This window comes from Electrona antarctica, assembly GCF_951216825.1.
Source record: "Electrona antarctica genome assembly, chromosome: 14".
NCBI lineage: Eukaryota > Metazoa > Chordata > Actinopteri > Myctophiformes > Myctophidae > Electrona > Electrona antarctica.
In genome coordinates, this window is record NC_136795.1 from 5,582,226 (window position 1) to 5,604,396 (window position 22,171).

The following is a 22,171-nucleotide window of genomic DNA, read 5'->3' on the forward strand; positions in this document are numbered from 1 at the left end:
GAGAGAGAGAGAGAGAGAGAGAGAGAGAGAGAGAGAGAGAGAGAGAGAGAGAGAGAGAGAGAGAGAGAGAGAGAGAGAGAGAGAGAGAGATATTCTACTACCAGAACTCGGTCAGGAATTGTAGAGAATGTAGACTAATAGATCCCATAGACTGGAGGTGGTCTGTCGTGCTGTAATTGGCTAGTTGGTTGTCAGGCAAAATTGAGCAGAGCGCTTGCTTGGCTACCTCTGTCATGTCACTATTGTTGGCCAAATAAGGCTATTATTATACCAATGGGCCAAGTTAGGCAATTCATCAACGTCCCTTTAAAATATTAAGTCATTTTGTACGAGTATATGTATCACATTTTAAATGTTATTAATAAGCTACCATATATATGCCATGCTATAAACTGCCAGAAGTTGCCTGACAACCAGCCAGCCAATCAAAGCATGGCCTTCTCTCCGGGCTATGGGAGTGCAGTGTGCGTACTGCGCACCGGCTGTAATCAGGCAGGTCCAGGGAGGGCAGAGAGAGGCGCACTGAGACTAGACTAGAGCGCTTTGGTTATTGATAAGGCTCCTTGGAAGAAGAGGACCGCAAACCACCGTCCACTGCCGTTACTTCATAGATTTTAGTGCTTGTCATAGACAAGTTGGAAATAAATACTGAGATAGTCTGGCAAAAGGCATTGGAAACGTACGCGAATACAAGTGGATTTTCTTTATTTTTGGTTTACTTTATTAATTTGGATTTACATTTTTTGAATATTTGGACATCTCTGGGATAATTTAACTTTATTCGACGGACACATGAGATCTGGTGGATAACTTTAATCATGTGGTTTTTGGACCTTTTTTGTTACTTCGAAATATAACTTAGTAAGGTTTTATAACCTTTTATTAATTCACTGCTCTTTCACTCTTTTTTAGCGGCTTTATATAGTTCCAGAGTTGAACGCTGAATGGTCTTACGCACAATAAACTTGGATTGTGGATTATTGTGCAAGCCTATCATTTCGGCTGCATATATATATGAAATAAAGTGGACCATCTTCTTCTGAGACAGTTGAAGCAACTTGAAGCCGGCCGCGGGTCCTCTTAGTTTAAACTGAGGACAATCGCCAATTATTTTGGATAATTCTTTGCTGGAGACGACAGCGTGGGAAGCCCGTCTGCTCTGCGCGCACGCAGCAGATCCACAGGGCGAGCCGCTGTCCGCCCGCAGCCAGTGCTGAGCAGAGAGAGACTCTTGCCTCCCTAAATGCCCGGTCCGTCGCGGCGTCTCGAGGCTGGGCAGCAACATGAGCTGGTGGGTACAGATGCTCGCGATGCTGGCGGCGTGTCTCCGGTTTGGCGCAGCCGAGGAGGTGAGTTCATTTATTATGCCATTGCTTAATTCCTAGAGAGAGAGTCTGGAGGAGACTGATTATTTTTCATGGGCTTGCCATCAACCCTAAACTGTGTTCTCTCTAGATTTAATTACATCATTTTCATACACAATAATTCAAAACATTTAAACACTTTAAAAGGCCAAAGGCTTACTTAAAATGCTTAAACATCAATTTAGGTAAACTTTTGGTAAACTTTACTTTAATAAAACAACAAGCATGATGTGTCACGTATGTCAACTTGATGAATTGAAAATGGAGGACCCGATATAAACATAAACAAGTATTTTTTTCTGTTTTTCTCCTTGTAGCAGACTTTGTATTGACCTGTAATTTGTTTGAAAACGTATACCCCATTCTACAAACTGTATAAAATAAATCAATCCAAACGATATCACACGCCTAGCATATCACAGGCCTATATCCTAGCAGCCTGTGATCAAATGCACGTTTGTAATAGTAGGCTATAGTGCATGCACCTGCCCCAATTCACTGCAGCACAATGGGTCGTATAGGTAATGGTATAGCCTTTCTGATACACTTTATCAATGCAGCGTCCTCTGGGGGCCAACTATATATATAAGAACTCGGCACTGTTATTAGGGGTGGGGGAATCCTTAAAGAGAAAATAACAGTTATTTCTGCCATTAACTGGCTTTATGAATGGGCGCCTGAGGGTAGACACATGCCGAGGTCTACTCCTCTCTGTACTGCGAGCTTTATATGGCTGCTGATGCACGGAGAAACAAAGCGAGCCATCATGATGATGATGATGATGTTAGGCTGAGGCTCCCTGCATGGCTGAACGCACCACGTGCTTCAATCCAGCATCCATGGAGACCGTTCCAGATGTTTCACTGACTCATAAACCTGTCAATAAACATAATCATATCATCATGACATGACAGGGGGCTTTTTTTCCTTTATTTTTTCTTCAATAAACCAGACATTCAGCTGTCCACAGTCACACTCCCCTTTTCTTTTAGTCTTTCCCCTCACTCACAGCTCCAGTAAAGAATAGTTGTGGGAGGTGATTTGAGACTTTAGAGGTGATTTGAGACTTGTACTGTAGGCTACAGTGTGTTGTAAATGTGAGGTGTCTCTCTCACACACTGTGTCAGTGTATCAGTCAACTTGTTACACAAAAGTTGTTGACCTTTGAGTTTTTAGAAGACCATGGTGCTTTCCTTTCAGAGTGAATCTGTAGGTCAGCTATATAATTGCTATGTGTATTATTTCTTTTACACACAATTAATGTCACATACATACAATTTACAATTTAGGCATTTAGCAGACGCTCTTAATCCAGAGTGATTTACATTAAGCAATACATACATACATACATACATACATACATACATACATACATACATACATACATACATACATACATACATACATACATACATACATACATACATACATACATACATACATACATACATACATACATACATAATGATGAGGCATTATGATTAGAATACAATTTCTGCCTTTCGTGCTTTGCAGAGCTGTGTAAGAATTTAGAAAACATCACCCAAATCAATCTCAATACTTTAGGGTTCTTCTGCCATTATTATTAGGCATTATCATGCATGTTTTATACCACGTGTGTTCTGGAATACAAAAGGAACTTATCACTGTGCTCCAAATACAAAAAAAACAAATAATGTGGCAACCACATGTTTGGTAGAAAAATAATATTCCCACACACATAATGATTTATTCTGCTTTTTAACTGTATAACTGGGACCGTTTCCTTCAGAAGTCAACTAGAAAAGACGAACGTCCCATGCAGACTACTGAGGTCAAATGAGGTTTTCTTATAAGCAACATTGTAAGTTACATTCATAAACATTGTTGGCCTCGTATGATGATGCCTGGCTATAGATATGAAGTCCATTCATGCCAGAGTTTTATGTGAATGGAGGCCTGAAGAAACATTTCAATCAGTTTCCCAGTCATAGAATCTAAGAAGTATGGGGAGCAAGATAATCAATACACGCACGCACGCACGCACGCCCGCCCGCCCGCACGCGCACAGACTCAGGAATGCACACGCGTGCGTTAGGCAGGCAGGCATGGCAGGCAGTCAGGCACACATGGTCAGACAGAGACAACAAGATGTCCGTTTTAGGAAGTGGCGACAGGTCAAACTGGGGCACACGTCTTTGTCGGCTTCATCCAAATGAATCAGATAACTTCCGTTCCAGTTCCTCCTCCCCAGACAGAACCGGCCAGTGAGGGCCTTCATTGGCTTATACCAGTGGTTTTCAACCAGTGGTCCGGGGACCACCAGTGGTCCTTGAGGGGGTTCCAGGCGGTCCCCAGCTACATGATGGAGAGTTAGTAACCAAGTGGACCCTTATAGATCTTTAACTCTTGAGAGTTAAATATTGTTGTTATACATATCAATACAGCAATTGTGGACAAAATCGTATTCAATGACAACAAAATATGTTGGGGTCTGAGAGGCTAAATCTCATCAAATGGTGGTCCGTGGCTCAAATGCCAAAGAAATAATGGACCTCGTTGTCCTTGATATGAAAAGGGTTGAAAACCACTGGTTTATACTGTTGGCTGCTTACTCTCCAAGCCATCAATCACCACATGTATCACAATAACACTATTGTCAAATGTTTTATCACCCCCCCCCCCCCCCCCCCCCAACCCGCCCTGCACCACAACATTTTATTATTTTACTTAATTTTCAAAAATAGCCATGCAGTCTACAAAAGCGGTCTGCAAAGTGACAGCTATTTTTGTTATTTATCATACGACAGAGTATATAGGGCTTATATGTGGTTAAACTGATCCAGAGCAAGGGCTCTATATGGTTCATGGTTGACTAGAGAGCCCTCTCTCGACAATGGACCCTCACTTGATGTTCCCCATGACCCACAGTTCTGCTGGATTGAGTTGGGTCTAACAAGTGGAGTTGATTGTGGTGGTGGTGGGGGGGGTGGGGGGGGGGGGGATGGGGGGGGGGCATGAGATGAGCGAGAGGGGTGAAGAGGTAAGCAGATGGTCTTATAGAAGTAGCACTGTGATAGGATAATGAGCCATATTCATGGGGCATATTGCTCCCGCCATGGGACGGCCGAGGAGACTTTGTAAGCCGAGCCCCCCGATGATGTGCTGGTCTCAATTAAAGCACGAGAATCAGTCCTTTCCTCATAGATTCCAGTTCATTTTGTGGTCTGAGCTGCTGGCACGCTGACAGGCCCCCGCCCTGGCCATTTGAGGCAGAAATCTACAGTCACAAATACCACACTTTGAGGCGTAACTTACACAGGACCAGGATGGAATTCCCCATCTCTAAATGTTAAATTGGCAGCATGGGTGGCATGGAGGCATCCCAAAGCCCATAATCAGCATTCATGGTATTCTGTGAATCAGGAGCATGGCGTGTGTGTTTGCATGGATTTGGTGACAGCTTATGACACTGTGCATACTGTATGCAAGAGCATTGCCAGGTTCTGCAGAGCTGTACTGTAGCTGTGCAAGGAATAATTATCATCATCATTATCTATCGAGATTGTCATTAGTCGTAGAACCACTTACTGGCATCCCTATTTTGGGGCATGTCATGGTGAAAATATTCACACATTTTCAAAACATTTTTGACGGGCGCTAGTCCCTCCTATGCCCAGCTTTGTGTTTCTGTGTGTGTGTGTGTGTGTGTGTGTGTGTGTGTGTGTGTGAGTGTGTGTGTGTGTGTGTGTGTGTGTGTGTGTGTGTGTGTGTGTGTGTGCCACTGAATGTGATACTTTGATTGACTGAGCACGGAATGTGACGATGTATGATGATGTATGATGATAAGAGCGCCCCTCACTTCACATGAGTGTGCTTTTTCTTTCATGATGTGACACATTGTGATCTTGTATACATATATGTATTTTAGGAAACAAGGTTAAGTGATTAGGCAGGCAACTGGAGGAGGAAAAAAAATAAAAGTATAAAAAAGACAGAAAACATGCATGCTAGCGACATGCACATGTATATGCAGGCTTTCAACCACTCTGTGTGAGCCCATGCACATGTGCTGCATGCTGCTGCTGCTGTTGCAGCCTCTAGCTCGGCTTGTGCGCCGGCAGCAAACTTAGACCCTCTAATTATGTAGCATTAGATGTTACCTCCTCTCCTCCTCCTCCTCCTCCTCCTCCTCCTCCTCTCCTCCTCCTCCTCCTCCTCAGGGACGTACACACATAGACATCAAAGGGGGCTTCAGCCCCTGCCCTTTTACCTGTCTGTAAAACAACTGCCCTCCCCAGACCACGATTTTCAGCATTTACTATGGTGAAAGAAATGCAAATGCCACTCCTTTCCTTTCCATGCCACATATCGGAAGGCAGCGTTCAGGAGAATTGCCATTTTTCCGAAGACTCCTGAACTTGAACACAGCATTTTGCGCTGAACAAATTTGTTTAGAAATCCATGTCGTTACACCACACTAGCTAAAGAGTGCTGGGTTGTGCCCCGAAAATAGCTGATCTACAAGCTCTCAACGCGTCGCGCTGCGACGCGTTGAGAGCTTGTAGATCTGCTATTTTTGTCCAAAAGTGCCCTCTTACGAGATTTCAGCCCCTGCCTCTCTATAACACTCTCTGCACGTCCCTGCTCGTCCTCCTCTGCTCACCACAGCCCCTGTGCTGCATGTACCTGGCATTCCTCAATGTGTCCAATAATCCTCCAGGGGTTTGGGGTGTGTGTAGAGAATGGCTCTACCACATGGGAAACAGTAGGATAAGCACTGGATTATGTTACGTCTCCTGCGAAGGCTCACAAAGGCTAATTAAGACAACAACAACAAAAAAGGTCTGGATTGTGTAAAATTGGAGTTAACTATAGATCAGGGGTTCTCAACGTTTTTGGCTCTGGGGACACCCGGAAATGCTTTGGCCGTGTCTCGCGATCCCTCGCCCCGCCCCCACTCCCCGCCCCCAATACAAACTGACTGCAAAAATAACCTTACAATAGAGAAAATACATCATAAATGAATACTGAAACAGGAAAGGAAAATGTATGCATGTACTATGTGTACTATGTAAACTCTCAATTTCCAATTTCCAGCCATTCAGTTGCAAAACATTGTATTTCCCAAAATAATTTGGCGACCCCCCCCCGAGGGGTCGCGACCCACGGGTTGAGCACCCCTGAACTAGATGACACGATTTATTTCCGTGTGATTGCTCCAGAATTACTATTAAACGGGGCTCATTCTTGATGTTTAAAATGAGGAAACAGGAAGTTACCTCATTGCCTCTCTAAACAGTCTCCACTGAGAGCAGGACAAACAGTGAAGCGGACGTTACGATTCACTTCCTTGAGTCTCAGCGCCGGTCGTGGTGAGGTAGGTGGGATGTGCAGCAGCACACACACACACGTGTCACCGTGGCATTTTGGTTTCCATAGCCAACAATGATAATGATCCACTGATAGTCTGTAGACAGCTTCACTGTCTCTGCTCCATCAGCACAAATACTTTATTTAATCCATTGAGACCTGGAACGCATCCATGTCACGTTAGCGTTTAACCACATTAACCATTAACCCATTTTGGGGCGGGAACCCCTTTTGGTGTTTTAAACATTGTTATAATTTAGCTATTGAAAAATAGCAGATCTACAAGCTCATAGCGCGCCACCGAGTGGCGCGCTATGAACTTGTAGGTCTGCTATTTTTGAAAAATCGTTAAAATGTGCCTCAAATCTTTCCGAAAATTGTCATGATTTAGAAAACTTTTTTTTTTTAATTTCGACGTCAGGCCTGAATGGGTTAAAGCAGGCAAACCACATACGGCAATCCAGATGCAGCTGGGTGCTGAGGTAGACTTTAGTTGATCAATCTCAGACACCAGTGGCAGCGTGATTTCATTCTATTCACTTCATTCTATCTCAGTGTTTTTGGCATGAATGCTTTCCACATTGCAAAATCATTAAGAGATAAGACAAATAAATTGAAGCCAGTGAATCAATTTAATACATTCACTTGTATTAACCCATTTTGACCTGAGATCAGATTCTAAAAATGTCTTCTACATCCTGACAGTTTTCTGAAAAACCTGTGTTTCTATGTCAGTCGTTCTTCGATTTTTCAAAAATAGCAGACCTACAAGCTCGTAGCGCGCCACTCGGTGGCGCGCTATGAGCTTGTAGATCTGCTATTTTTCAATAGCTAAAGCATAACATAATGCTAACACAAAAATGGGTTCCTGCCCAAAATTAAAGTTAAATACAAGTGAATACGTACATGTATTAAAGCTAACTTGCTGTATTTCCTTCGTTAGTTTATTAACCGTTGAGCCAATTATTACAATTCTGGGCTGACATAAACACCTAAGCATATATAATATACTAATATTTTCATTTAAAATCTCCCCTACAGATGTACATAACGCGTCTCCCTTTTGAACGGACAACTGTGACGTTGCCAAGTTGCAGCCGTAATATATATTGTTTCGTATATATGCATTATTATTGACGTGCGTTTACATTCTCCGCCTGTGCATTATATACTTATCTGTTTACATCAGCTTTGTTTATCGGTTACCCGGCGCTGAAGTGTTTAATTCTTCCTGCTCTGACTCAAACGGTCGTGACAGCGGGCGCCTTGCTGTGAACAAAGACACGTCCCATGATTATTCATCAGACACAATTAGCCAAGCAGGCAGGTTTTCTGCCCGCCTGGTGGAACCTGGATAGGGGGGAGGAAGTAGCCCTGATGGCTCCTTAGGGGCATCAGCGGCTGTGCAGTCGAGATGTTAATGCACGGCATTTCCCTCCTGTATAATTTGACTCTGAGTCGACCAACAATAGGGGAGAAGTCAATGGCATTACAGTAAGGGCTAGGGTGTGTGAATGCCATGTTCACACATGGATGGCTGCTTCCTCTGGCTAAGCATTTTCGTCCCAGAGGGATTCATCATACACAGCGAAATCCGGAGTGTTCATTTAGCTCTGGAGAGTGTAGAAATGGAACCAAATGGACCCGTATTTCGACACTCTCTGAACTAACAGAGCTGTAAATGTCCAATTGGTTCCTTAACTATCAATCACTTAGCCAGGGACCCCCTTGAAAGTAAATGAACACTATGGATTTGACAGTGTACTCTCAAGAAACTTAATGGAATTTTACACACAACACACATGCTTGGATGTTTGCTGGACTAGACCTGCAGTGGAAAGATAATGCATTTTGAATGGGATGACATGTTGGACAATAATTAATGTTGCATTAGTGCAGCAAAAGAAAGTATTAAAAAACGACTTACAACTACATATAAGCATAATCTGAGAACAATAAGAATGCAGTTAAAGTGACATTTTTTATTTTCTTTCTCCAGGAGCATGAATATTGAAATTCCAATTAAACATTATTCTATTGCCCTCCTAATGCAAATATATTTTTGCTGTAGGTCTTTGTAGGATGGGCTTCTTTCATTTATTCCAAATATCTCTTCCTATATATACCTAATATTCAATAATAAAAAGTTAGAAATATATTTTTAAACGGCCAATCTACAAGGCTATAGATTGGCTATTTTCTAAATAGCTTACAAGGCTTGCATATTATTAGCTATCATAATAAGATGGCTTAAGTGGTTAATTCTGCAGCTTGGGCCGACACACTTAAACCAAACAAGAGGTGGTTTTTGGTGGTTCCATGTTACAGCCGGGAGGAGCCAACATTTAAACCTGTCCTCTCTCTGGAGTGTCTCCCGACCCATGTCTGATCCCCTCGTCCCCTTCTTTTTGATTCATCCATTATCCCCCTTTTTTCAGATGCACCTCCATGCCTCTCGTCTTCTCTGTGTCACTCCTTCCCCCACTTCCTGGCTCCTTCCTGGCTCCTTTGACCCCTAAATGTTAGCAGATGAGAGGACACAAGGCCAATAGTCATTCACCCCGCTCATAGTGACCATTGTGTGTCCACTGTGGCTAATACCCCTCCGTGCACGCACGCACGCACGCACGCACGCACGCACGCACGCACGCACGCACGCACGCACGCACGCACGCACGCACGCACGCACGCACACACACACACACACACACACACACACACACACACACCACCATCCCATTAATGACTCTGGGGGTCAAACCCCACACCTAGTACACACAATCGTACCGTGGAGCTGTTGCCTGGCTGTCTGTGTGGGGCAGCCTATAGTAATTCAGAGTCTAAAGTGCGTTGTTGTGAGTGTAGCCATTATTATTATGTCGCATTAAGCTCATTACATTAAGCCTGATTTATACTTTGTTTTACAACACTGTCACTCGCCAGAAATACCAAATTTATAAACTCACAGCGGACGGTATGCCAACGCCATACAATTGGCCCTGTGCATAACCCTTAGTACTGGCTGGGTGACCCGAAGGGGCGTGCATATGTTGGTTAAACAACATTCGTCTGACAACACCGTCCCTCCCGACATGCGTGGCAGGTTAAAACTAACATGTGGCAGGTTAAAACTAACATGTGGCAGGTTAAAACTAACACGTGGCTTCCTGTGAGGTTAGGTTTAGAGCTGGGTTTTGGGTAGGGTGTTAGTACGTCGGACCAAACACATGCACCCTCCCGAAGGTGGTTATGGACCAGGTATAAACACCCTTGGGAAACCCTGTTTTGCAGTTATGCACATGGAGCCTATAAATGATGTGAATGTTGCTCGCTGCACTCTCTCTCCAGAGGAATTGTTTGGAAAGCTTTACAGGGCTGTCTGAAATGCGGAGGACACTCTCGGACACAATGCCTGCCGCAAAATGCATGTACACAGCCGACAATACATAATAAATATTTTGTTCTTGTGTGATTCAAGATAGGTATCGCTGCCACCTATCTTTCTAATTGTCCTCTTTGTGTGTGTGTGTGTGTGTGTGTGTGTGTGTGTGTGTGTGTGTGTGTGTGTGTGTGTGTGTGTGTGTGTGTGTGTGTGTGTGTGTGTGTGTGTGTGTGTGTGTGCGTGCGTGCGTGTGTGTTTCAGGGGGACCCTCTTCCTGCAGCCCTGGTGGAGCTGGTTAGAAGCAGTCCCATCTCCTCCCTAGAAGACCTCCAGCTGCTTCTGTTCTCTGACTCCGTAGGTAAAGACCCAGAGCATTCGACTATTAACAACACACAAATAATACTATACTTCAAACATACGGTAAAATCATCTGTATTTTCCTTTAGTTTTTGTTTTTTTTGCAATTAGACCTGAACTATACGTACAATGTTTTGTAGATGGTACTCCGTTGCACTCACTTCAACGTACCAACAGTAACTTTTAAATGAATAAGGGAAAACCACTATTCCATAACTGCTCCAAATAATGGACAAAGAGCGGTAAATGGACTGAAAACAATGTACTGTAATAATACAAGACACTATATAGGCCTACATACAGGATTCTACGCAGGCGAGCAATATGCTTCAACAATCACATGGGACAAGCTGGCTAACTAGGGAAGTTTCAGTTGTAAACAATAAAACAATGACTTTAAACTCCCCCCCCCTCCTTTCTTTCTATTTCTGTCTGTTTCTCTGCCGGTCGGTCTGTCTGTCTCTCTCTTGTCTGTGTCTGTCTGTGCTCTCTTTTGTCTATCATGCTTTCTTCAAAGCCACACAATGCAACAGAACTTTAAATGGAACTTTATATTGAACTCTTACAATGAAATATTGTAATAGTAGAGATGTCTAGATTGATTGATTGATTGATTGATTGATTTACATTTGTATTCACAGTTTGTAGAATGGGTATACATTTCAAACACAAAGCACAAGTCAATACAACAACGGCTACGTGGACACAGTATATTATGTGGAATTGATATTGAGCATGTATTGTATCTTGTCTCAGATGGAGAGGAGGAGGGTTCGCCTGCTAATGAAGGTCATAGATTACCAAGGAGCCTTGGTGAGTTTTGATCTCTTCCTCCTTACTTTTATGGTGTTTTCCCCCCCTTTGTCTTTCTTGCCTTGGTTGGACAGAGGACATTGACAACTGCCAATCACTTAAAAGTTTCATAACATTAATTTTCATTTATTTTTGTATGTTGTTTTTCTTTTAGGTTTTATGACCTCAATTAACACCCACACAACCTGAACTTTGAACATTCAGTGGATTTTCTGTGGTCAGAAGGCTTCAGAACACACAGAGAAAACCTCTTTGTGTTCTGAAGCCTTCTGAGCTGCAATGAAAACAGACAAACTGACATTTGCTGGCAAATTCCTGTCATATATGGGATTTGTGGACTCTCAGAGCACTTGTTTGAGCCAGAAAACCCCAGACCACAGAAAATCTACGGAATTTTAAAAGTTCAGGTTTTTTTTGGGTGCAATTGAGCTCAGCTTTTTTTTTTTTTTTTTTTACAAACACTTTTTTTTATGTCAGGATCCCTTTAATGTGTGATTGATTTGCATGTAATGGGGTTAACAAGAATAAAGCAACTTTATATGCCGCTTTTCAGTTGTAAATGAAAACAGTGTACAGTAAATGGCCTCTAGTGAGCTGTATTTCTATTTTATGTATCTCATTTCTTTACCCATCTCCTCATTTCATCGTCTATTCCCTGCATTGTTACTCAAGGTTCAAGGTTGTACTTTATTGTTATATCTTGTGTACATGACAGGTACATAAGAGTAAAAGCTTTTTTTTGGCATTCCTTCAGACAATACAGCAGCATAGATAATAACAACAGCAAAACAAGAGATCAATAGAGTGCAAAAAAAGAGAAAACAAAGAATAATACTTGCTTGTAAATGGTCTGCAGATGTTCAAACATTGAACTCCTCGTCTGATCAGATGAGAATGTCATCTGTATGTTTGATCTACAAGCCATCAGCTTGTAGCCATCAGGCTAGTGTAGTTAATAAATACAACAATAATGTTGAGTGTCATCACCCTGATGTGAGGGGGGGATTAACGGCCTCTACACTGTGTGCGTTCAAAAGTGAGGCAATTTCAGGCACTCTCTTCCATCCAACCATGAAGGCATTCATTAGGATGACAAATGTACTCATAAGTACACTCCAACAGTGAAAGACTGTTGTAGTGCTGGCAAGGAGGATTCCTGATTTTCTCCAAGAGCCCAGAACACTCAGTCCTCATTAATGGAGTACTTGGAGAGTGCTCAGTCAGCCTTCCCAGGAGGACGATTAATGTGACGAGCGTAGTTTTACTGACACGCTGAAATCCTCCCTGTTGACCTGTTCTCTCTATCATAATAAAGCAGATGTCCACGAGATTGTGCATCCGTCTACGTTAGTCTCGGGTCTTTGTCATGTTCACTCATGCTTGCAGATGTCGTTATAAAACGGTATCAATCGAGGTTTAAACTCTGCCTTGCTGAAGAAGTTCTGACATTTCCACTTGATACTTGAGAGCATGGTGGAACTACTGAGAGAATGTCAGATTCTGAGAGGATAAACGTTGATGCTGAACAGCTCTATTGCCTCTCAGCTATCTCTCTCCACGAATATCTCTCAACTATCTGGTGTCATGCCAATGTGTCTTTGGGCAAGATGTTGTACTTCTGCATGCTTATCTATTGATTTTTTTTTCACTCTGGCGTCCAATGGTTCCAGAGAAAAAGAAAACAATCTTGGCATTTTTTTTTATCATTGCTTTCATTACTGAGCTAGTATGCTTTCACTGTGGAAATAAAGCTAAAGTTGTAAGCGATTTCATCATTATATTGTCTGCTGTATTGGTAAAATGTGCTTGGCCACAACATTTTCACCGTATAGTACAAACCTACTACTATGACTGCTCCTGCAGGTACACAGATACTTTTATATGAATGTGCAAGCCATCATATTTGCCAGACATCTCATAACAACTTGTGTGGGTTTAGACAGCTGTAGCTAATCATGAGATGGATGAGACGTGAGTGCATGTTGATTGTTGCTCATTAGTTCTTGGCTCAGCTGATACAGACATCCCTGGAATGAGAGTTTGTTAAACCCACAGTTCTTCAAAAGTGTGTTTGTGTTTAAGCATTCTTTATGAAACTCTCATTATTTTTGTATTGCATTTTGTATTGAAGTGTTTGTGTTTTTTTTGCTGGACCCTGGAAGGGCCGGCCTAATAATAATCGATTTGGGTAATTGATTGTTTGAGTGACTGCTCCCCATTGTCAGATTATTATAGCTATCATGTCCTAGGAAAATGTGCACAGTATTAAAGGAGAATGCCATGCTAGAAGGCTTTCTTACCTTTATTTGTAGTTGTTACGTCCGCACCAAAGAGGTCCAGGTGTTATTTTGTGCAAAAGTGCATTATTGGCTATTTCCCCTACCATAAGCCCTCAATGGGGGTTGGGTTTTTGTGCTAATTCGCTTATTTCCATCGAAATAAGTAGTAAAGTGTGCTGCTTGGGATACTATTTACATTATGAAGGAATGAAGGAGAGGATATAATTCAATTCAATTCAATTCATTGAGGGCTTATGGTAGGGGAAATAATGTGCATTTGCACAAAATAACACCTGGACCTCTTTGGTGGGGACGTAACAACTACAAAGAAAGATAAGAAAGCCTTCTAGCATGGAATTCTCCTTTAATATCCTCATCAGTCTCACCTTATCTTTTCATGGGGCCAATGAGGCCTATTGCTTGCAAAGTCCCTGGTGGTAATACTACTATCAATTAGAAGTGAACATAACTGTAACTCTAAGTCATTGCCTCTCCTTTGTCCTCCATCAGATGCCCAACCAGCACAGCAGGCTCTGTGTAAAGTTCGTACGGAGGTCGTAGAGGTCACCAGAGCCATGCTGGATCGTAGCAATGCCAACTTCTTGTTATGGCCGCCGTGCGTCGAGGTGCAGCGCTGCTCTGGCTGCTGTAACACCAAGAGTCTGCAGTGTGTCCCTGTCCTCACGCACACGCGATACCTACAGGTACACGCATGCACACACACACACACACACACACACACACACACACACACACACACACACACACACACACACACACACACACACACACACACACACACACACACACACACACACACACACACACTTTTTAATTGGGCTATAGTTACATTTGTGTCTGGGGTCGGTACAGCTCTTGCCAAGTTCATAGGTTCGATGCGTGGCACCGCCACCTCAGTGTATGAGTAGCACGGCTTTTGTGCGGCAGTACTGGGAAGTACTGGGAGCTGATGGTAGGTGTGGCGATCCACCTCAGCAATCCACCTCCCGACCCACTTCTATAGTTAAATCAGAGCACAGGTTCTGTTTTCCGTAGACTAAATCCTCGCCACCTCCTCCTCTCTGTTGCTGTTAGGTGATGAAGATCCAGTATGTCAACAAGCGACCCACCTATGCCAAGGCGGTGGTGTCAGTGGTGGACCATGTGGAGTGTCGGTGTCAGCCCGCCCCGCGTCCTCCTGTCCTCAGGAAGAAATCCTCCCGCAGACAGCAGACCCACAGCAAGGAGCAACATCGAAACCAGACCCTCAGCCAGGGACAGGTACCGTGAAGCTTATTTTGACACGTTTAGAGTATGCTTTTCTTCCATGTAGTTCTTCGTATTTGTGATCTGGTTTGGGCAACAACAATACTGTACATGAAAGTGATTTGTCAAATCTGTCTTAAAGCATGCTGCCGGCACAGTGTTTGGTATACAGCAAACATTAAAGGTATATTCAGTGATTTGACTTAATTCAAATATCACTTATTTTTTCTTTTTTTCTGGATAATCCTCCCTACTATAGAGTGTGATGACCATATAAGGAGTTCCTCCCTGTCCCCAGTGAGCCCCTGGGGTCAAAAAAAAAAGTTTCAGTTTTGGTGGCGGGTGGCAAAGCCTTCATCCAATCAGGATGAGAGGGGCCTTCCTCCAATCATGATCGAGTGGGGGCGGGCCTTGGTGCACATGATGTTGGCCTGTTGCACTTCCCCCCACTGTAGAGCGTGCATGTGCACATTTTGTTACCGGGGCGGACTGGGTGGTTTTCCAAATCACCCAAATCACTGAATGCTCCTTTAAAGGCCTATTCATACTCCAGTTTTAGGTGATTTAAAAAAAAGTTACTGTTATTAAAAACAGAGAGCTGTGTTTGGGTGAGCGGTGAGTCGCTTATCACGGCGGCGTGACTTCATGTTGTAGTTTTCGGTGGTCATCTTATCACCTAATAAGGCCTATTCATAGTCCAGTTTTCGGTGAAGAGGTGACCACTGAAAACTACAACATGACGCCATGCAGCGGTGTTCACCGGCACTCACACAACAGCACTCACACAACACATCTCTCTGTTTTACTAACCACCGTTTCAGTGGTCACCTCTTCACCTAAACCAGGAGTATAAATCGACTTTAAAGGGCCTATAACATAAAATTCAACTTTTTCAATTTCTTTTGTGTTTTTGGGGCTCCCATATGTGTTTTCTATCCCCACAAATAACCAATTTTGAACAATCAGGCTTTCATATCATATTGGTGCTTTCATGGAAATTGCTCTCAGGAACAGCTCAACAGATTTTGTCCTCATCGTGATGTCATCAATGTCACCCTAATTTGTATAATTCCTCCTCTTCTTCAGTCTTCAGTTCCAAATTTGCATTTCCACTTTGTTTACAATGTCCACCATTGTTGATTTTCCAAGCTGGCATGGAATGGAAACAAGCCTGGTTTTATCTAGCATCAGTATTATAATGACTCAAATATTAAATAATCTGCATATCAGCACCCCCACCACCTCAGGACATTGTGGTACTGCAGCTAAAACTGCTTTCAAAGTCCAGAAAGAAATTACAAGGACTGGTTATATCAGAGTGGTGATTGAGGCTCAAACCATTAGAAATAAGTTTGAGGGACATAGACAATACGATAATAAATATTAAAAGCAGTTTTAAAATGCATGTTATTTGCGCTTTAAGACTCCATCTGTGCCATTGTATATACTGTGCTGACAGTGCTTTTAATTGATATTACAAGCCAGGCAGACATAAACACCACCAATTTCCACCTGTGTATGTATGTATGTATGTATGTATGTATGTATGTATGTATGTATGTATGTATGTATGTATGTATGTATGTATGTATGTATGTATGTATGTATGTATGTATGTATGTATGTATGTATGTATGTATGTATGTATGTAATCAGAACAAAGATATCAGACTCAATGAAATAGCCTCAGCTGAATTGAACTGAGCTGAACTGCACAGAATCATGGAAAAGTGAGCTGAATTTGATTCAACTTTATTGTCCCCAAAAAAAAGGGCAAGGCGCGGTCCAAGGAGACTCTCCATCATCAGGACGAGCTGAAGCATCACCAGAGGGTCCAACTGGAGGAGCTGCTGGAGCGACACTGGAGCCCGAGAGGAGACACGTTCACCCCGTCTGAAGAGGCCTACAGTCTGGCTGGGGAGGAGGACACGTCTCAGTCCAGGGAGAACATCGTCCAGGGCCCTCACTGGGTCTATAATGCCACCAGGCTCCTCGGAACCAAAGATGGGACTGATAATAATAATCAGGAGAATGCGGAGGACGGGAAGCATGGGAGGCTTGCCGCTGGCAACAGGACACTTTCCGTGAAGGAGCGTGACGGTTTCATTGTCGACGAGGCCAGCAGAGGGGTCGAGGGTGACGACGGGTTGGCTATCAACAGCACCGAGGGGGGGATGAGAACGGAGTGGAGGCCGAGTTACGACGGGGGAAATGTGGACAGGAAGCAAGCCGGGCAAGGCACGCAAACTGACGGCCCGTCGCTGCAAAACGACAAAACCTCAAAGACCCACCGCGCGAGTGAATCCTCCGAGCGAGTCACTACCCGGTATCGGCAGCACGGCCTCGGCCTCACCACCAAGGCACCCGACCAGAGAGGCGGCGAGAACGTGTGGCTCCGACCCACGAAAGAGCCAAATCCTGACCCTCCTCGAGGAGGACAGGACAGGCGGAGGGACAATGAGACTCCCGAGGAGGGGAAGAGGTCGCAGACGGACGAGGAGAGACTGGAGCAGGAGAAGAAGGAGCTGTTGCTCCTTCACAAGAGGCTGGACCAGGAGAAGGAGCTCCTGAGACAGCAGCAGCTGAAACGGGAGGAAGAGGAGAGAGAGAGGGACGACAGGGAGAGTCGACGTCACCACCCGCATAACAAAGAACACCATCAACCACAAACAACTACACAAAAAACAGGTACAGTAGTGTGCAGAATTTCATATCTTTGTGGCTTCCGCATTGTATAAGTATAGCATTTATTTTCATACCGTTCAATTGAAACACAAAGGAGAATGCATAATGTGATAGTTATTAGATTAGAGCGTATGCGCATGCATAAAGTGAGTGGCAAATTTAAGTTTAACGTTGTTTAGCGTCGTTTAATGCAACCAGATAGGACCTTTCTGTTTGGATGTATGGGCTGTCGAGGCCAGAAAGTCGTTTTTTGGCCACTCAGCGTTCCCGCATAACTTCCGGGTATGATGATGATGTCACACATCATCATGCGTCGCATACCCTCTATAAAAGATGTGTCACTATTCCCAGTGGGATTGCAATGTGTTTATTACTAGACCGGTGCCCGGCTGTAGAGCACCGAGTCAGTAACAATGGAAGTTGGAGATCCATGCCCACCCGGCTATGCAATACCCGTTGTACCCGTGTCAGAGTACCCATTCCACCCATCTGTCTGTGTCCCTTGTATGCCCATATATGGAGTTCTGTGTCAGGCATGCCCAAATATGGACTGTTGTGATGTCAGGCATGCCCAAATATGGAGTGTTGTGATGTCAGAACAGGCCAGCTCCATATACGTATGGACACTGCAGGACAGGGGCCCTGTCCAGAGCCTGGGCCTTTTGTGGCGGTTCCGGACAACCGTGGGTCCGACCGACTCGACACCGGGCACTGCACTCCCTGTGGGGGGTGTGGAACGCGTGTGTCGAATTTGAAGTGGGTGGGGCGAACGGATCTGGAGTCACGTGCATTACAGACGTACAGACATATACAGAGACGTGCGGTGCATTTATAGATAGATAGTCTCATCTCCGCTCTGCTCTTTCAGAAACAATGACTACCGCCACCACGCAACCAGTATTGGCCCCAGCAGGGCCCCGGCCCCCCGCACGGCCAAACCCGCCCAGGAAGAGGATGAGGAAGAACCGCAAACGCATCAGCAAGGCAGCTATGAGAGCCATGCTGATGTAGTCCAACCGACGGCAATCCAGGTCAGTTCAATTATTCTGTTAAATTAAAATGAAAGGATGAACACAAGAATCAATGACATAACATGCTCGATTACTGTAAATAAATCACTATCAGTGGTGGAAAAAGTACTTTTTAATTTTTGTATTTTTCCAGTTTTTCATGAGGTGACAGTACTTCATTAGACACCCTGGAGTCATTTTTATGTGCAATGGTGTATTAACTTTGTATTTTGGGTTTCTTCCTGGAGGCTGAACCCTTGACAGTCAAACGGGCCAATGAAATAAACAGTAATATAGTGACATCACACTATCAGCCCCTCCCCTAACCCCTCCCCCTTTATCATACAATTACAGCTGTGGGTGCGGCTTCAGTTCAGGTGGATCACCACCCATCACCACCCACCAGGCAAACCAGGCATACTTAATTAACTGGTGGGCGTGCCCACATAAAAACAACATTTGAACAAATACTGTACACTTTTTTGAAAAAATTATACCTCCTTATATGACAATAAGACCTGATGATCATGTTTTAGGGTGGGAAAAAATCACGGCACTCCATCTTTAAGTAAAAGTATCAATACTGTATCTCTACAATAATGTAGAAATACTCCGCTACAGGTAAAAGTCCGGAAATAAAAATTTACTTGAGTGAAAGTACAAAAGTATTGGCATCAAAATGTACTTAAAGTACCAAAAGCAGAAAGTACTCTTCATGCAGAATGTTTCATTTCACAAGTTTTCAAATGTATAAAAATCGTTAGAAAATAGCAGATCTACAAGCTCACTATGTGTCGCATTCGCGACGCATTGTGAGCTTGTAGATCGGCTATTTTCGAATGGCCGAAATGTATACAGTGAAAAATCTACAACGTAACTATAATAACTAAAGTTAATCACTACGTCTTCTATCTCTTACCCAGGGACACATGATGGTGTATTTCATGGACAATCCAAAAAAAAGGTGAAGCAGAGTGACCCCCCCCCCCACCATAATATGTATTTATTCACCTGTCAAGCAACCTGCTCGTCCCGTGAGGTCTCCTCAGTAACAATACTAATGTTATGAATGCCTGGTGAACCTGTAACGTTACGTATACTACCCTTGGACGTGGACTGAAAAGGAGAATAAGAAAAAATAAACACTGTATTGTGTACAAGTAAATAAATGCGTGAACCCCAAAGATGGACCTGTTCCAGAGGGCTGCTTGGCTGCAGCGCGGTGCCAGCCTTCTATTGGCAATGAACCAACCGGTGGTGCCGCCCGCCCCCAGAGATTGTGAGCTTATACTTTGACCAATGAGAATCTGCGGAATGAGGGAACTGAGGGAACTGAGGGGGGGTGGGTGGGGTGGGGTGGGGGGTGGAGGAACCTACTGGTGCATTCTACAACCTCTATGTGGAAACTTCCTTTGATGTCAGCAAAGGAAAAAGTGAAAAAGACAACTTGAGTCTGAACAAAAACCATGAAGCCAAAGACTGTTTTTCGAACGTGAACTAACAAAAAACTTTTTTGTGTGTGTCGGAGAGACTCAGTTCTAACTTCTATACCATAATGTTGTTCAGAGAGACTCATCCAGACAACCAGTGGTGCAGGGAATCACTCCTCTGTGATACTGAAGGATGTATTGTGTTGCAACAAGATGAACTCGGAGAGAAGAATTATGAGAAAAGACTACAGTGTGACGAGATGTTCCTAATAATCTCGACCAGTACGGGCAGTATTTCCATGCATGATTCAACTCCGCGCTGCTCTGTGTCCACACCCGGAGGCTCAGTCTCAGCTGCTGTGAGACGAGTACAGCAATAAAGAAATGGCAATACCTAACCCTGATATCACCCATTATTAGCTTATTAAACGGCGTCGGTATGTCTTTCAAACATATTTAATTCTATTTAACTCATTGCAAACACTGGAATTCCACAGATGTGATGTGGGGGCAAAATGAACAGATTGTTTCAATGGCGTTTCCTTGTCTCAGAAACACATTGACGGTGTGACGATAAAAGTGCAAAGGTGCTAAACTTAATTCGGGTGGTTTGCGTTACGCCTGTGACAACTGACTTTATTCTTTATCATTTTTTATTTATTTGTCTCGATCCGCTTTGGAACTGTGTTCATTTCTCATCCAAATAATGCATTATGATATGAGACATGATGGTTAAGATGCATAACAGTCAATAACTCTGTCGGGTGTGAGGCCATACCGTACTTTATTGTACGACTGCGTCGCATCACTTTTTTCAGCTGAAGATCGGTTATATTTTCGTCAAAATGTGGGAATGTGCAGACAGATAAAAATGGAAAAAAGGGAACCTTCTAGTGTTATATAGACAGAGGTGGTGGCAATGTATAGCATATTGTCAGTGTGTCAGTGTGTGTGTGTGTGTGTGTGTGTGTGTGTGTGTGTGTGTGTGTGTGTGTGTGTGTGTGTGTGTGTGTGTGTGAGCGCGTGCGTGCGTGTGCGTGCGCGTGTGCGTTGTAGATGTCTTGCACGCATTTGTGTGTCTGTGGTCCATTTCAATAATCATGGAGAGAGACATACAGCATATATGTTTTTGGATTTGTTTTTTCCACTATCACTAATGATTTAAACTGCAGGCCAGGGAATAACAGCTTTGTCCCTTCAAAGCTGATCATTGCTTGTTCTTCTGGCTGTTGTCTGTCTCTATGGCAGGGGTTCTCAACGTTTTTGGCCGGGGACCCCCGAAAATGCTTTGGCAATGTCTCGGGACCCCCGCCCCGCCCCCTCCCGAACCCCAATATAAATTGACTGCTACAATAACTTTAAACCATTTTGGGCGGGAACCCCTTTTGGTGTTTTAAGCATTGTTATAATTTAGCTATTGAAAAATAGCAGATCTACAAGCTCATAGCGCGCCACCGAGTGGCGCGCTACGAGCTTGTAGGTCTGCTATTTTTGAAAGATCGTGAAAATATTTTTTTTTACTTTTTTTTTTTTTGAAAATAATTTGGGGACCCCCCAAAATAATTTGGCGACCCCCCGAGGGGTCGCGACCCACGGGTTGAGAACCCCTGCTCTATGGGGTGAAACAGGGGGAAGCAAGGGAACAGATCCTATCTTTATGGGACGAGTAGGCTACGTTTCCCTCCCTCTGCTTGTTCTTTATTTGACACAGGCTCGGCAAGGCCACTGGAATGAGGCACCATTGTGGTCGTACACAGGAACGTGCAGAGAATGTCAGAGAGGCAGGGGGGCTGAAATTCCCTAAAAGGGCACTTTTGGCCAAAAACGGCGGATCTAGAGCAGCTATTTTCGGTGGCCGTGATCTCACACTCTTTAGCTGCTGAAGATGCGGCGTATATGACATGGACTTCTAGACAAATTCTTCCAACGCAAGAATGTTGCGTTCAAGTTCAGGAGAGTTCGGAAAGAGGCAATTCTCCTGAATGCTGGCATGGGAAAGGGGCATTTGCATTTAATTCGCCATAGTAAATGCTGCATTCATGGTCTGGAGAGGGCCATTTTTTTTTACAGACAGGTAAAAGGGCAGGGGCTCAAGCCCCCTTTGATGTCTATGTGTGCACGTGCCTGGTCGTACAACAGAGAGCCAGGATCTCTCTCTCTCTCTCTCTCTCCCTAGCTCCTTTCTCTCCCCCCTCATGTCTCCCCTGTCTGTCTCCCTCTCAGTGTCCCTCCA

At 43.9% G+C, this 22,171-nt stretch overlaps 1 protein-coding gene across 1 annotated transcript; it reads left to right on the forward strand.

Annotated features, from left to right (window-relative positions):
* The first annotated feature begins 587 nt into the window (after nt 1–587).
* On the forward strand, nt 588–19,824 carry pdgfbb (platelet-derived growth factor beta polypeptide b). Its single transcript, XM_079521514.1, has 8 exons — nt 588–1,349; nt 10,360–10,456; nt 11,212–11,268; nt 14,058–14,251; nt 14,643–14,828; nt 16,586–17,501; nt 18,367–18,529; nt 19,432–19,824. Exons 1-7 carry the CDS (start codon nt 1,284–1,286, stop codon nt 18,507–18,509), a joined length of 1,659 nt encoding a protein of 552 aa, XP_079377640.1. The 5' UTR covers nt 588–1,283; the 3' UTR covers nt 18,510–18,529; nt 19,432–19,824.
* The last annotated feature ends 2,347 nt before the right edge of the window (nt 19,825–22,171 follow it).